A 14,256-nucleotide genomic window follows, 5' to 3' on the forward strand; every position below is an offset into this window, starting at 1 on the left:
GGTAATCTTGCTTTTAAAATCATCCAGCTCATAAGAGACCATGAAAAAGTTTCAAGAACTTGCAAAGCGTATCACTGCTGTTTTTATAGTAAAAGTCCACAGTGTAATAAAAGTATAGTAAATAAAACCAGCAAAGGACTCATGATCATTTTGTTAAAATCTTTGTAAAATCCCCGTGCAAAATATGCCAATACATTCTTAGAAACATGGGGCACACGGAACAGATGAAGTCTGTACTTTGAAAATAGCAGAGTGTGACTTAAGAAAACTCAGGCTAGAGCTTTAAGTGAGTTTTCAGAAGGCAGGAAAGGGCTGAGAGATGAAGTCGGGGTTCAACAAGACAGATTGTAAAGAAAGTCAAAGTGAACTGAGGAGAAAACTACCAGCACGGCAGCTTTATTTTTGTACTCCCTTTTTAAAGGGAGTAAAAAAAATAGAGAGATGTGTGTGAGTATTACATATATAAAGTCTAAGGGAAAAAGACTCATAGTTTATTAAAGGAATTCACAGTAATATCACTTTCTGTGCCCAAAGTTAACTTGATTAATATCAGAAGGAAAGTTAATGTTAAAACAGTCTTTCCCACATCTGCTACTCCCATAATGTCTGTGCGACTGTCATAAATTAGGAGTGGGGAGGGGCACAGTGCCAACTGTCAAAACAAATAGGCCATTCTGGATTCCAAGTTTCATAGTATTTTCCTTGATCCCGAGAGTCATGAAAGCTGCTGGTCCTAACCTCGGCCACCCCAGCACTGGAGTGGGAACACCCACTCACACCTGGATCCTGCCCCAGCCCTGCCCCCGAGCAAGGAACCTGGGCAGCGTCAACTAGTGACAGAAGTCAGGAAGGAACCCTGTCCCTCTAGGGTCTCAGGTCTTGGGAAGAGAAAATGAACTCTCGACAGTAAGTTAATACAGCAAGTGACACTAGAGGAACGCAAATGCCGTTAACTATGGGGCTTGGCACTTATGCCTCTGGCATTATTCATGGCTGCCTGATCTGCACATCCATCTTCCTCACTGACTCCATTCCACACGCCTTAAAGTCAAGGTCCATGCTTTGTTCTTTCTGCACCTCATATAGCATCTAGCCTGTGGTGCATTAGAAGATCACGTCCATGACTTGGATGTTAGGAGGCCGGATCAGGGAGTGACCTAGGCTCTAGCATGTCAGGCCAGCTTATGTTCTCTTTTCTTCCTGCTTCACACTCCCACAGGGTGTAGCCCCCAGGTAAGACCTCCCTTCTCTGCTTCCTGGGGGTGGGGTATGCACATACCAGCTGGTGGTTGTACTAGGCTTGAGGAAGGAAGTCCTTGATAAGCCCTACCATACATCTTAACAGAAAGCTCTGTGTTTATGTATCTTTCCTTAATGTCATGAGAAGGTCAAGGCAGGATTTAGAAATGTCTGGTGTCCTGGGTCTTGAAATAACCCTGTCAGCACCAGATTCTCACCACAAATTAATACATTTGTCTTTTTAAACATTTTTATTTTATATTGGAGTACCGTTGGTTAGCAATGTGGTGTTAGTTTCAGGTGTAGAGCAAAGTGATTCATTTATATATATGCATACATCTATTCTTTTTCAAATTCTTTTTCCATTCAGATTATGCCATGGTATTGAGCAGAGCTCCCTGTAATGTGTTTGTTTTCTAGCAATGCTTTATGTGCTTAAAGGGAATCCTGGAGAGAGAAAGGAGACAGGGCTCACTTGGCCAGCACTCTGCTGCTAGATTTCTGTCAACTTTGTCTCTTTGGGTAACTTCCAACCCACAAAGTGGCCAGTGGCTAAGCTGCCAGCATTCCTTGACATCTCTAATAGCATCTATTGCTGATGGTGGCTCTTTCTCTGTCCCAGAAAAACTGTTACTTAAAAAGAATCATCTCAAGTTTAATGCCAGGTTGTCCTCAGCAAGGCCAAGCTTACGAAGTGGACCATCAGAACTCGTCTGAAGGTCTTGTTCAGCTTCTATGTCCATTGGTCTACAAGAGATCACTTTGTAGACTACCTCGAGTGAACCAGGTGGAACTAGGACTTTCATTCAGTAATCAAGAAAATAATTACTGATCCTCTACTCCACATCAGCTGCCACTCTAGGTTCTGAGCACACACCAGTGCCCAAAGCAAGGTGCCAACACTCAGAGACAGAGCAGAAGATGGGTCATGGGTGTATAAACACATAAAGATAATTTCAGATACTAACAATGGCTATTCAGAACATAAAAGGCTAGAGACAACTGAGAGCGGTTGTGAAGTGCTAATTCAGACAGGTTGGTTCTGAAAGGTCTCTTTGAAGAGGAGGCATTTGAGCTGAAACTGAGAGATAAGAGCCAAAATCTTGGGAAGACAGTCCCTTCCAAGAGAAAAGCAGTGCACCAAAGCTCTGAAGCAAAACAAGTTAATACTCTTCTCCTACTTGTTCACCCCCACTCTTAAGACCCAGCTCATGATTCACCTCCTCTGCAATGCCTTCAGAGACATACTATGCTCTTGAGCATCATTTCATTTTGTTTCCCTATCATACAGATAGGCACACACCAAAATGTGATTCATTGGAATCCTGAATGTTTGTTTGAATTCCACTTTTTTAGAGCACTAGACATAAGTTCATGAAGGAAAAGGGGTATAAATTATAGCCCTTATTTGATAAGCTGCTGCTGCTGCTGCTAAGTTGCTTCAGTCATGTCCGACTCTGTGTGACCCCATGGACTGCAGCCTACCAGGCTTCTCCGTCCATGGGATTGTCCAGGCAAGAACACTGGAGTGGGTTGCCATTTCCTTCTCCAATGCATGAAAGTGGAAAGTGAAAATGAAGTCGCTCAGTCGTGTCCACTCTTAGCAACCCCATGGACTGCAGTCTACCAGGCTCCTCCATCCATGGGGATTTTCCAGGCAACAGTACTGCAGTGGGGTGCCACTGCCTTCTAATAACTGCCTATTTAATCATCAGAAAGAGCTCTAAATGAGCCAGAATCTGCCTGGAGTTTTCTACTGCAACAGGGAGCATGAATGCTTGTGAGGACCCTTGGTCACCTGGAGTAGGGAATGCTGACTTTAAATGAAGCCAGTAGACAAAGCTTTGCTGAAGGAGAAAATGTAGGGAACAATTCTGCCATCTAGAAATGGTCCGGAGGTAGTGTTAGTTAGTCGAACACTTACAAAACCTAACAGATACCAGTTTACAGAGTAAGAAAGGAAGACAAATCTGTCCATCTACCTACCTGTCTATCTGTTTATCTATCATCAAATGGTCAGAATCTGGTATTATGAATTCACAATGGAATATTTAGAGAAAATTTCTATCTAGGTTTCTTTTTTTTTAAAAAAAAGTACTTTTAAGTCATCCCATTAATTATCAATCTGATATTTACGAAGTCTGAAAGAAAAATTCTTCATTTAAGGATATTTGAGGGCTACCAATTAACAACATTTTCATGTATCAATCTGAACAAGCAATTGTAGTCAAATATTAAATTTATTTAATGACTTTACTGAAAACATAAAGAATGTTCTTACCAGTTGCCTTTTGGATTTATAAACTGCTGCACTGCATAGCCAAACTGTTCACTTGAAGGACCAGAAAATATCTTTGCTTTTGGGAGACCAACGTTGTATGCCACACAACAGTTTAAAATGCCTATTAAAGAAAAATGAAAACAGTTCATATTTACATTTTGTGAATATAAGGTTGTAATATAATTCTCAAAGGCCACTTAAAAAAAAAAAAAACTGATTGAAATAATAATTATTCTCCATCAATGTTTACCAAGAGTTTTAAGTATTCATTTGAGGCCCTGGCAGTATGCTAAATACTTTACGTGCATGATTCACTATTTCGTTTGGCCTTGTGGCAACTCTAGAATATGACTGCTATTATTATACTTGCTTTGCAGAAAGTTGTTGGAAATACAGATAGAAAGTCAAAAGGGAAGGCCAGGATAAGGCTGTCTGATTGAAGAGCTTGAACTCTTAAACCACATATTACCTTTACAGATTCTTAAGTAACTCCGGTTCTATTTGTCCTTCCTAATGCAAGAAGACTCTAAGCCACCCAAAGGCAGGATCAGAGGGTTATCCTCTATTTCTCCTGAAAAGCTTGACATGAACTCTACATGAAATGTCCATTGGAAAAGCATTGCTGACTACATCAAAGGAGGTTAAAAAAACACACACACACAGCTGCTTGAAAATTGTTTCATTTCTTTCAGAAGGGATCACTTTTGAGGATGAAAATGTAGGGAAAGGGGTCATATGTTTTATTCCAGCAGGAACTGCAGAAGTGGTTTTGCTTTTTGATGTTTCTTTCTGAATACTTGAAAAACAATATTCACTTTCAAAAACAACAAAGGCCCTGATAGGATAAAACCTGGATAGATCTTTTTGAAAAACCTTGTTTTTGATAGAAAGAAAAGAGGGAAAGAGTCGGGTTGATGAAGACCAGCCTCTCTGACACTGATGGCATTGACACTGGCTGTACTGCATTCTGGAGAAAGAAGGTAGTGTGGACCTTAATGTTCTCTATAGACATGGGATGGGGTTTCCCAGGTGGCGCTAGTGGTAAAGAACGCGCCTGCCAGTGCAGGAAACATAAGAGACGTGGGTTCGATTCCTGGGTCGGGAAGATACCCTGGAGAAGGAAATGACAACCCACTCCAGTATTCTTGCCTGGAGAATCCCCATGGACAGAGGAGCCTGGTGGGCTACAGTCCATGGGGTTGCAAAGAGTCAGACATGACTGAATCGACTTAGCACATAGAGATGGGAACAGGCTTCAAGCTGTTTGAGATCAGTAGTTATCTTTGCAGACACTGAAGGCAATGTGAGTTCTTCAAAACTGACATCAACTATGTCAACTGATAACTATGAGTCTTCACAAAGGAATACCCTACTTTCTGGGCAACACTGAAAGTGCATTATTGTTTCTGGCATTGAAAGGATGGAGAAAAAGGTCTGGCTCTCCTGTTGTGCCCTTGTACTTCGGGAGCAGATTCTGAAATGTACTCTGAAGAAATAACGAGGTCAGTGACGAAGCTTTGAGTGAAAGTAGCTGACGGCCCTCTTCACATGCCAAAGTCATTCCACCATAGGTGTGTTCACTCAAGAGTGCACAGCTCATTACTGGCTATTTTTTCGAAATAATGTGCTGTCAGGAAGAGAAGGACAAATAATTTTCAAACACTCTAAAGCAAACATTACACAGCTTTACATTTGCAAATTTTCTCTTTAATATCATTTTTTCAAATACACCACTCCATTATCCTTTGCAGGAAATTAAATGCAAGGGAAAATAACACAGTATTGGAAGCAGAGAACCAGAACTGACATTCAGACTACCAGTGTTTCCAATCAAGAGTTTAACTTTGCCCCATAGTACAGAACTCAGTAAATCTTATTTAAATATGTTACAAATTATCTAACAAATCAGTAAAAGCTTGGGGAGGTAATGCAAACTGTCCCCTCTTTTAAAATATCTAATTCTGGAAAAGCTGCATATGGAGATAGATAGATATAGATATAGATACAGATATGAAATGACCTCATTTTCCCCCCATTAATTAGACATTGGCAGATCATGTCATGCCATAAAATCATGATAGGCTCCATTTTATCACCTAGCAGTTAAATTTTACTACATATATGTATACATATATGTGTGCATATACACTTATGTATATACTATGTATACACATACATACATGAACATGTATTAGTTCAGTTCAGTTTAGTCCCTCAGTCATATCCGACTCTTTGAGACCCCATGGACTACAGCACCCCAGGCCTCCCTGTCCATCACCAACTCCCAGAGTCTACCCAAACTCATGTTCATTGAGTTAGTGATGCCATCCAACTATCTCATCCTCTGTCATCCCCTTCTCCTCCTGCCTCAATCTTTCCTAGCATCAGGGTCTTTACAAATGAGTCACCTCTTTGCATTAGGTGGCCAAAGTATTGGAGTTTCAGCTTCAACATCAGTCCTTCTACACCCAGGACTGATTTCCTTTAGGATGGACTGGTTGGATCTGCTGGCAATCCAAGGGACTCTCAAGAGTCTTCTCTAACACCACAGTTCAAAAGCATCAATTTTTCGGTGCTCAGCTTTCTTTATAGTCCAACTCTCACATCCATACATGACCACTGGAAAAACCATAGCCTTGACTAGATGGATCTTTGTTGGAAAAGTAATCTCTTTGCTCTTGAATATGCTATCTAGGTTGGTCATAACTTTCCTTCCAAGGAGTAAGCGTCTTTTACTTTCATGGCTGCAATCACCATCTGCAGTGATTTTGGAGCCCAGAAAAATAAAGTCTGACACTGTTTACACTTTTTCCCCAACTATTTGCCATAAAGTGATGGGACCAGATGCCATGATCTTTGTTTTCTGAATGTTGAGCTTTAAGCCAACTTTTTCACTCTCCTCTTTCACTTTCATCAAGAGGTTCTTTAGTTCTTCTTCACTTTCTGCCATAAGGGTGGTGTCATCTGCATACCTGAGGTTATTGATATTTCTCCCGGCAATCTTGATTCCAGTTTGTGCTTCACCCAGCCCAGTGTTTCTCATGATGTACTCTGCATAGAAGTTAAATAAACACAGTGACAATATACAGCCTTGAAGTACTCTTTTTCCTATTTGGAACCAGTCTGTTGTTCCATGTCCAGTTCTAACTGTTGCTTCCTGACCTGCATACAGATTTCTCAAGAGGCAGGTCAGGTGGTCTGGTATTCCCATCTCTTTCAGAATTTTCCACAGTTTATCGTGATCCACACAGTCAAAGGCTTTGGCATAGTCAATAAAGCAGAAGTAGATGTTTTTCTGGAACTCTCTTGCTTTTTCCATGATCCAGCGGATGTTGGCAATTTGATCTTTGGTTCCTCTGGCTTTTCTAAAACCAGCTTGAACATCTGGAAGTTCACAGTTCATGTACTATTGAAGCCTGGCTTGGAGAATTTTGAGCATTACTTTACTAGCGTGTGAGATAAGTGCAATTGTGCAGTAGTTAGAGCATTCTTGGGTATTTCCTTTCTTTGGGATTGGAATGAAAACTGACCTTTTCCAAACCTGTGGCTGCGCTGAGTTTTCCAAATTTGCTGGCATATTGAGTGCAGAAGTTTCACAGCATCATGTTTTAGGATTTGAAATAGCTCAACTGGAATTCCATCACCTCCACTAGCTTTGTTTGTAGTGATGCTTCCTAAGGCCCACTTGACTTCACATTCCAGGATGTCTGGCTCTAGGTGAGTGATCACACCATCATGATTATCTTACACACATACATAAAATATTAGTTAAAAATGTAAATCATATTATCTTTCTGCTTAAAATACCCCCAATGTCTGAGAATAAAATCTAATTTCCTTACCACAGTTTCAAAAGTCCTTCGTGATCTGGCCCCTATGTATCTGGTGACTTTCACTTTTCACCACCCTCTCCAATCACTGTATTCCAGCCACAATGGCTCTCCTTCTGTCCCTTGAACACATCCAGTTCACTCTGCTTATGGCCTTTGGAGCATCCAGACCCACTGCCTACAGCACTTTTCTCAACTCAGTATTTATGTCCTGCCATCTATCCATCACTCAGATCTTTGCTCAGATAGGTCTCTGCTATCCTTGTAGAGACTGCCCCTGACTCATCCACCATCATTATGCTACTATCACAGCACTTACCATCCGAAATGACCTTGTGTATCTGCATTGTTTTGTCTCTGTTTGCCTACTAAAACCTAAGCAACTTGAGTCCAGACCTTATTTCTTTTATTCACTCTTATTTTCTCAGCACCTAGAATAATATTTGTTGTATAAAGTAAATTTTTAATGAATATGTTATTTGATGATGATATGGAATATAGGCAAAATTAAGAGAAGAAAGATAATTCATAATCATATCATTCTAATGCAAGTACAGGTAATTTGGATATACTATTTCCTTCTAATATTTTTTCCAATATTTAAACCATAATGTATATTCCCTTTTGTAGCCTACTATTTCTTAATGCTTATGTTGGTCTGCCTACGTCAGAATCATCTTGATTCATTTGATCCCCACAACAACACTGTGAAACAGCAAAACTAGGGAGGTTATTAGAGGTTAGACACCTTTCTTGCTCACTGTCACTCAACTGGTGGCTGAGAGCTGAGTCTTGGTCTGGCTCATCATGTCAACCTTATAGTCCAGAATTTCTACTCGTAAATAGTCTGCTCCTTTTTCTCACAAAACAAGATCTTCTCCATCACAATGCCTTCATCCCACTGATCTTAAATCTCTTCTTACCTGATACATCAATCCCTCCCTGAACAGCCTGCCCCTTTTGATTAATTAAGTCTCTCTGTTCTCTACACTTATTTTTTCAAATATATATTTACAACTCACTATGTCACCATTTCATACTTAGCCTATGATAGCTAATTAGCTTTTAGAAATTTAATGTAAGTATTCTAATTCAATGTCTATTTCCTCTTTACAATCCCACAGCTTATAGTAATGTGTTCCTATGTCTGTCATAACTTAACTGAATCATATGGAAAATGACAACCTACTTGGTTCATCCTGTTTCCTTACATCCTAAATATGCCCATATGCTAAGAAATGAATCATTCAAAAATATTTCTCCAATTCCTTTGTGTTAGGCATTTTCCTAAGTCTTGGGGACAGAAGCTTTTTAACTTATGTGCAGAGTATATCATGCAAAATGCTGGGCTGGATGAAGCACAAGCTGGAATCAAGATTGCCAGAAGAAATATCAATAACCTCAGATACGCAGGTAACACCACCTTTACAGCAGAAAGTGAATAAGAACTAAAGAGCCTCTTGATGAAAATGAAAGAGAAGAGTGAAAAAGTTGGCTTAAAACTCAACGTTCAAAAAACTAAGATCATGGCATCCAGTCCCATCACTTCATGGGAAATAGATGGGGAAACAATGGAAACAGTGACAGACTTTATTTTCTTGGGCTTCAAAATCACTGCAGATAGTGACTGCAGCCATGAAATTAAGACGCTTGCTCCTTGGAAGGAAAGTTATGACCAACCTAGACAACATATTAAAAAACAGAGACATTACTTTGCCAACAAAGGTCCATCTAGTCAAGGCTATGGTTTTTCCAGTAGTCATGTATGAATGTGAGAGTTGGACTGTAATGAAACCTGAGTGCTGAAGAATTGATGCTTTTGAACTGTGGTGTTGGAGAAGACTCTTGAGAGTCCCTTGGACTGCAAGCAGATCCAACCAGTCCATCCTAAAGGAAATCAGTCCTGGGTGTTCATTAGAAGGAGATGTTGAAGCTGAAGCTCCAATACTTTGGCCACCTGATGTGAAGAATTGACTCATTTGAAAAGACCCTGATCCTGGGAAAGACTGAAGGTGGGAGGAGAAGGAGAAAACAGGATGAGATGGTTGGATGGCATCACCGACTCAATGGACATGAGTTTGAGTAAACTCTAGGAGTTGGTGATGGACAGGGAGGCCTGGGGTGCTGTAGTCCATGGGGTCTCAAAGAGTTGGACACGACTGAACGACTGAACTGACCTAGGGACAGAAGCAAAGAACCAAACAAACAAGACCTCTGCTGTCATTGAGCTTCCATTCTTGTAACTGGAATAAGAAATAAAAAATTATATTATCATGGGATAAGTATTAAATTTCAGAAAGCTACAAAGAACCTTGACCCAAGAGTTAAGAAGAGGATAAATCTAATTTGAAGGCTTTATTCATAGAAGAGGTGGCAATCTATATGGACCTTAGAGGATGAGCTGGAATTCACTACACAAAGAGGAAGACCACAGTCATTTGAGGCCTAAGGAACATCCTGCTGAGTACTATGGGGACATGAAACAGAAGAGAATGGAGACAGTGAAAAAGTGGCCCAGCAAGTCACAGATTATTAATTTATACATTCCAGGTCTATATTAGATGTAGTGAGTTTCAAGGTCACGTCATTACCCAGAGTGTAACTCTTCCCTCCTGTCCTCATGTGTATGCTTGTGAATGCAGGAAGTACTTATCCAAGGTGACCTTGCTGTGTATTTGTTGACAGTAACCAAGTCCAAGTATTCAGTGAATCTCACCCATTCTTATTGTAAAAATAAGCAATGCATGGTCCTGGACGGTTAACTAATTTCCTCTCTGCTCACAATTGAAGGGGGTCTTTCATTCTTGATTATAACCTGGCTTGTTGTCATTTTAATATCCACAGGCAAACCAGATAGTTAAGCACACATTGATTAATGTAAACTTCTTTTTACTTCCACTCATTTAAAAATTTTATAGCACCTCCTGTCTAGAGAGTTCCTGCTCATCTCTGAAATAGATTTCTGGGAAACTTTAATAATTTAAGAATTAGTTTCAGCAAATATGGAGTTCATTCTCCCACTTTATTCTGAAAACTGATTTTAAATTATAAGATTACAGACGAGATACAGTTAACCCAGTTTTGTTCTCAAAATGTAGTGAGGCTCAGAAAGAACAAAATCTTTTGAAAACAAGGGCAGAAATAAATGTATTAAACAAAACATGTCATTCTATATTTAGCAACAAAATTTTGGGGGGAAGTGTCGACATCTGTACCATTGTCAGAGCTTAATGACAAATATTTGCCATAGAAGAAGGAGAGTAATTTGTGTAGCTACTGCGAAGTTTAAGAATATATGTTGAAGGGCAGATGGGGCTGGCTTTTCATGGAAGATATTCATTTGCAAAAAGATCCAGAGAGATAAAGGGAAAAATTCATGTTAACAGATTTAAGACTGAAAGCAAGAGGTAGAATTGGACAGAGAGGAGTATTTTAAATTAGGACTTTCTTAAGGCATTCTGGCCCATTCCACAGATGTATGCTGGTATTTGAGGGGAGGAAACACCTCTGTTAAATAGTTAACAAAAATATAAGAACTCTTTCAGATATAAAATAAGTCAAGGGGATGTAAGGTACAGCTTGGTGACTATAGTTAATAATACTGTATTGTGTATTTGAAAATGTATAAGGGAATAGACCTTAAAAGTTATCATCACAAGAAGAAAAATATATAATTACGTGTGGTAAGAGAGCTTCCCTGGGGGACCAGCAGTAAAGAATCCACCTGCAATTCAGATGATGTGGGTCAGGAAGATCCCCTGGAGGAGGCAATGGCAAACCACTCCAATACTCTTGCCTGGGAAATCCTATGTACAGAGGAGCCTGGCAGGCTACAGTCCATGGGGTTGCAAAGAGTCGGACATAACTTAGAGACTAAACAACAACAACAACAACAATAGATGTTAACTAGATTTACTGCGGCAACCATTTGGCTAATATACATGTATCAAATCACTGTGTTGAAAACAACTCAGTCAAAAAATGTAAAGATAGAAATAGACATTTCTCTAAAGAAGATATATCTTCCAAAGAAGATAATAAAAAAACATATGAAAAGATGCTAAACATCCACTAATTATTAGAGAAATGAAAATCAAAATTACAATGAGGTATCATATCAATCAGAGAAGGCAATGGCAACCCATTCCAGTACTCTTGCCTGGAGAATCCCAGGGACGGAGGAGCCTAGTAGGCTACAGTCCATGGGGTCGCTGACTTGGACACAACTGAGCAACTTCACTTTCAATTTTCACTTCCATGCATTGGAGAAGGAAATGGCAACCCACTCCAGTACTCTTGCCTGGAGAATCCCAGGGACGGGGGAGCCTGGTGGGCTGCCGTCTACAGGGTCGCACAGAGTCAGACACGACTGAAGTGACTTAGCAGCAGCATCATACCAATCAGAATGGCCATCATCAAAAAATCCACAAACAATTATCTGGAGAGGATGCGGAGGAAAGGAAACCCTCTGAGACCAACAACCAACTGTTGTTGGGAATGTAAATTGGTACAACCACTATAGAGAACAGTATGGAGGTTCCTTAGAAAACGAAAATTAGAACTACCATAACTATCATATAACCCAATGATCCCATTTCTGGGCATATATCCCTGAGAAAATTATAATTCAAAATGATACACACAGCCCGATGTTCACTGCAGTACTATTTACAATTTTCAAGACATGAAAACAACCTAAACATCCACTGACAGATGAATGAATAAAGAAAATGTGGTACTTACACACAATGGAATATTACTCAGCCACAAAAAGAATAAAATAACTGCCATTTGTAGCAGTCTGGATGGACCCAGAGATTATCATACAAGTGAAGTAAGTCCGACAGAGAAAGGCAAATATCGTATGATATTACTTATATATGGAATTTAATAAAAATGATACAAATAAACTTATTTACAAAACAGAAAACAACTCACAGATCTCAAAATCAAACTTACAGTTACCCAAGAGAAAATGTGGCAGGGAGGGAGTGATAAATTAGGAGATTGGGATTAATTTATACATACTGTGCTTTGCTATGCTGTGCTAAGTTGCTTCAGTTGTGTCTGACTTTTTGCAACCCTAAGGACTATAGCCCACCAGGCTTCTCTGAACATGGGATTTCCAGGCAAGAGTACTGGAGTGGGTTGCCGTGCCCTACCTCCAGGGGATCTTCCCGACCCTGGGGTCAAACCTGCATCTCCTGCAGTGGCAGGCAGGTTCTTTACCACTAGTGCTACCTGGGAAGCACCAATATATAAATACTACTATATATAAAACAGATACCTAATAAGGACTCACTGTACAGCACAGGGAACTCTACTCAATGTTCTGTAATAACCTATATGAAAAAGAACCTGAAAAATATATATATATATTTGCATAACTGATTTACTTTGCTGTAACAAAGAAACACTGTAAGTCAAGTATACTCCAATAAAGATTTTTTAAAAAATCACTGCATTGTACATTTGAAGCTAATATTATATGTCAATTACATCTCAATAAAAAATAAAATCCACATTACTCATATACATGAACTCCAAGGCCTGCATCTCTGTTAAAGTGCCAGCACCTCTGTTAAAGTGCCAGCACAGGGTGTCACTGCTCTGAGGGCATGGAGCACACCTCTCCCCTATGCCTGGTGGACTGGTCCTCAGAAGCTGCAGAGGTATTGGCGGAAGCAGGGGCACAGGGCAGTGAGCTGAGCATTGCAAGGACAGCAGAAAGGTGCAGCTGTCACCAAGATATAGAGAACCTCTCTTAGGGGACAGCAAAGGTTCCCAGGAGAAATGGGCTAAAGAGTCCAGGAGAAACTCTTTCATCTAGATCAGGGATGAAACTCCAGGTATGGTCTATCTTAGGGTAGATTTCTCCCAATCTGGGGTCTATTAACCTCAAAAATAAGTTCTCTGGTTCTGAAAAAGGATGGTATAAAAATCTGTGATAGAACTTTCCATTTAAAGGGAGAGATTCGAAGGAATAAAAGAGTCAATGGTACCAAGAAAGTTTAACATAGCAGGTCAAATTCTATTAGGTTTTAAGGTCTGAAAATCACCCTCTATTGCTCAAGGCTCCATCCTCTGGGCCTGCAATAGCTCTACTAGCTTCTGCTTCTCTTTCCCTTTCAGTCCGAGAGTAGCATTTCTGCTGAGACAACATTTCTGTAAACCTTGTAGGTCTCTTGTGTATGTCATGGGGATCTGTGCCATTAGACAAGAGGGCTCTCCACAGACCTTTCCTGGATACCTCTCTCTCACTTCCTGGCCTCTGTGAGATGGTTGAGAGGATCCAGGAATCACACGCCGAGTCCATTCAGCAAAACATTTCCCTACCACACCCTTGGCCTTCTCTTCAGAGCACACTCTCTTAACAATCAGTCTCCTAATGTTTGCTTTTTAAAACAACTATGGATATAGGTTGAGAATTTCTTAAATCATTAAGTACTGTTCTTTTTTAAAATTAATTCATTTATTTTCGGCTGCTCTGGGTCTTCATCGCTGCGCGGGCTTCTCTAGTTGCAGCGAGCAGGGGCTACTCTCTAGCTGCGGTGTGCGGCTGTCTCATGGCGGTGGCTTCTCTTGTGGAGCAGGGGATCTAGAGTGCACAGGCTTCCGCAGCTGAGGCACACAGTCTCAGTAACTGTGGCTCAGGCTTAATCGCCCTGCTGCGTGTGGAACCTTCCTGAACAGGGATCGAACCCGTGTCTCCAGCATTGGCTGGTGGATTCTTAACCACTGGACCACCAGGGAAATCCAGTGCTGTTCTTTTTTGTTTAATGCTTTCCTCAATTTATCTTTTCTCTTGCACTTCACTACATTCAACAAGGGAAAAAGGCAGGCTGCCCCTTCAACATTTTGCTCGGAAATCTCCTCAGCTAAATGTCTAAGTTCATTGCTTGAAAA

General features: G+C 40.4%; 1 protein-coding gene across 2 annotated transcripts in view; it reads right to left on the reverse strand.

The window, feature by feature from the left end:
- ITGA2 (integrin, alpha 2 (CD49B, alpha 2 subunit of VLA-2 receptor)) overlaps positions 1–14,256 on the reverse strand; it is a 110,641-nt gene that overhangs the window by 74,184 nt on the left and 22,201 nt on the right. For both annotated transcript variants that reach the window (XM_010857169.1, XM_010857170.1), the window contains exon 2: positions 3,521–3,641. In XM_010857169.1, the coding sequence (XP_010855471.1) occupies positions 3,521–3,641 (121 nt within the window). The remainder of the gene's footprint in view (positions 1–3,520; positions 3,642–14,256) is intronic.

This window comes from Bison bison, unplaced genomic scaffold (genome assembly GCF_000754665.1).
Source record: "Bison bison bison isolate TAMUID 2011002044 unplaced genomic scaffold, Bison_UMD1.0 scf7180017864378, whole genome shotgun sequence".
Lineage (NCBI taxonomy): Eukaryota > Metazoa > Chordata > Mammalia > Artiodactyla > Bovidae > Bison > Bison bison.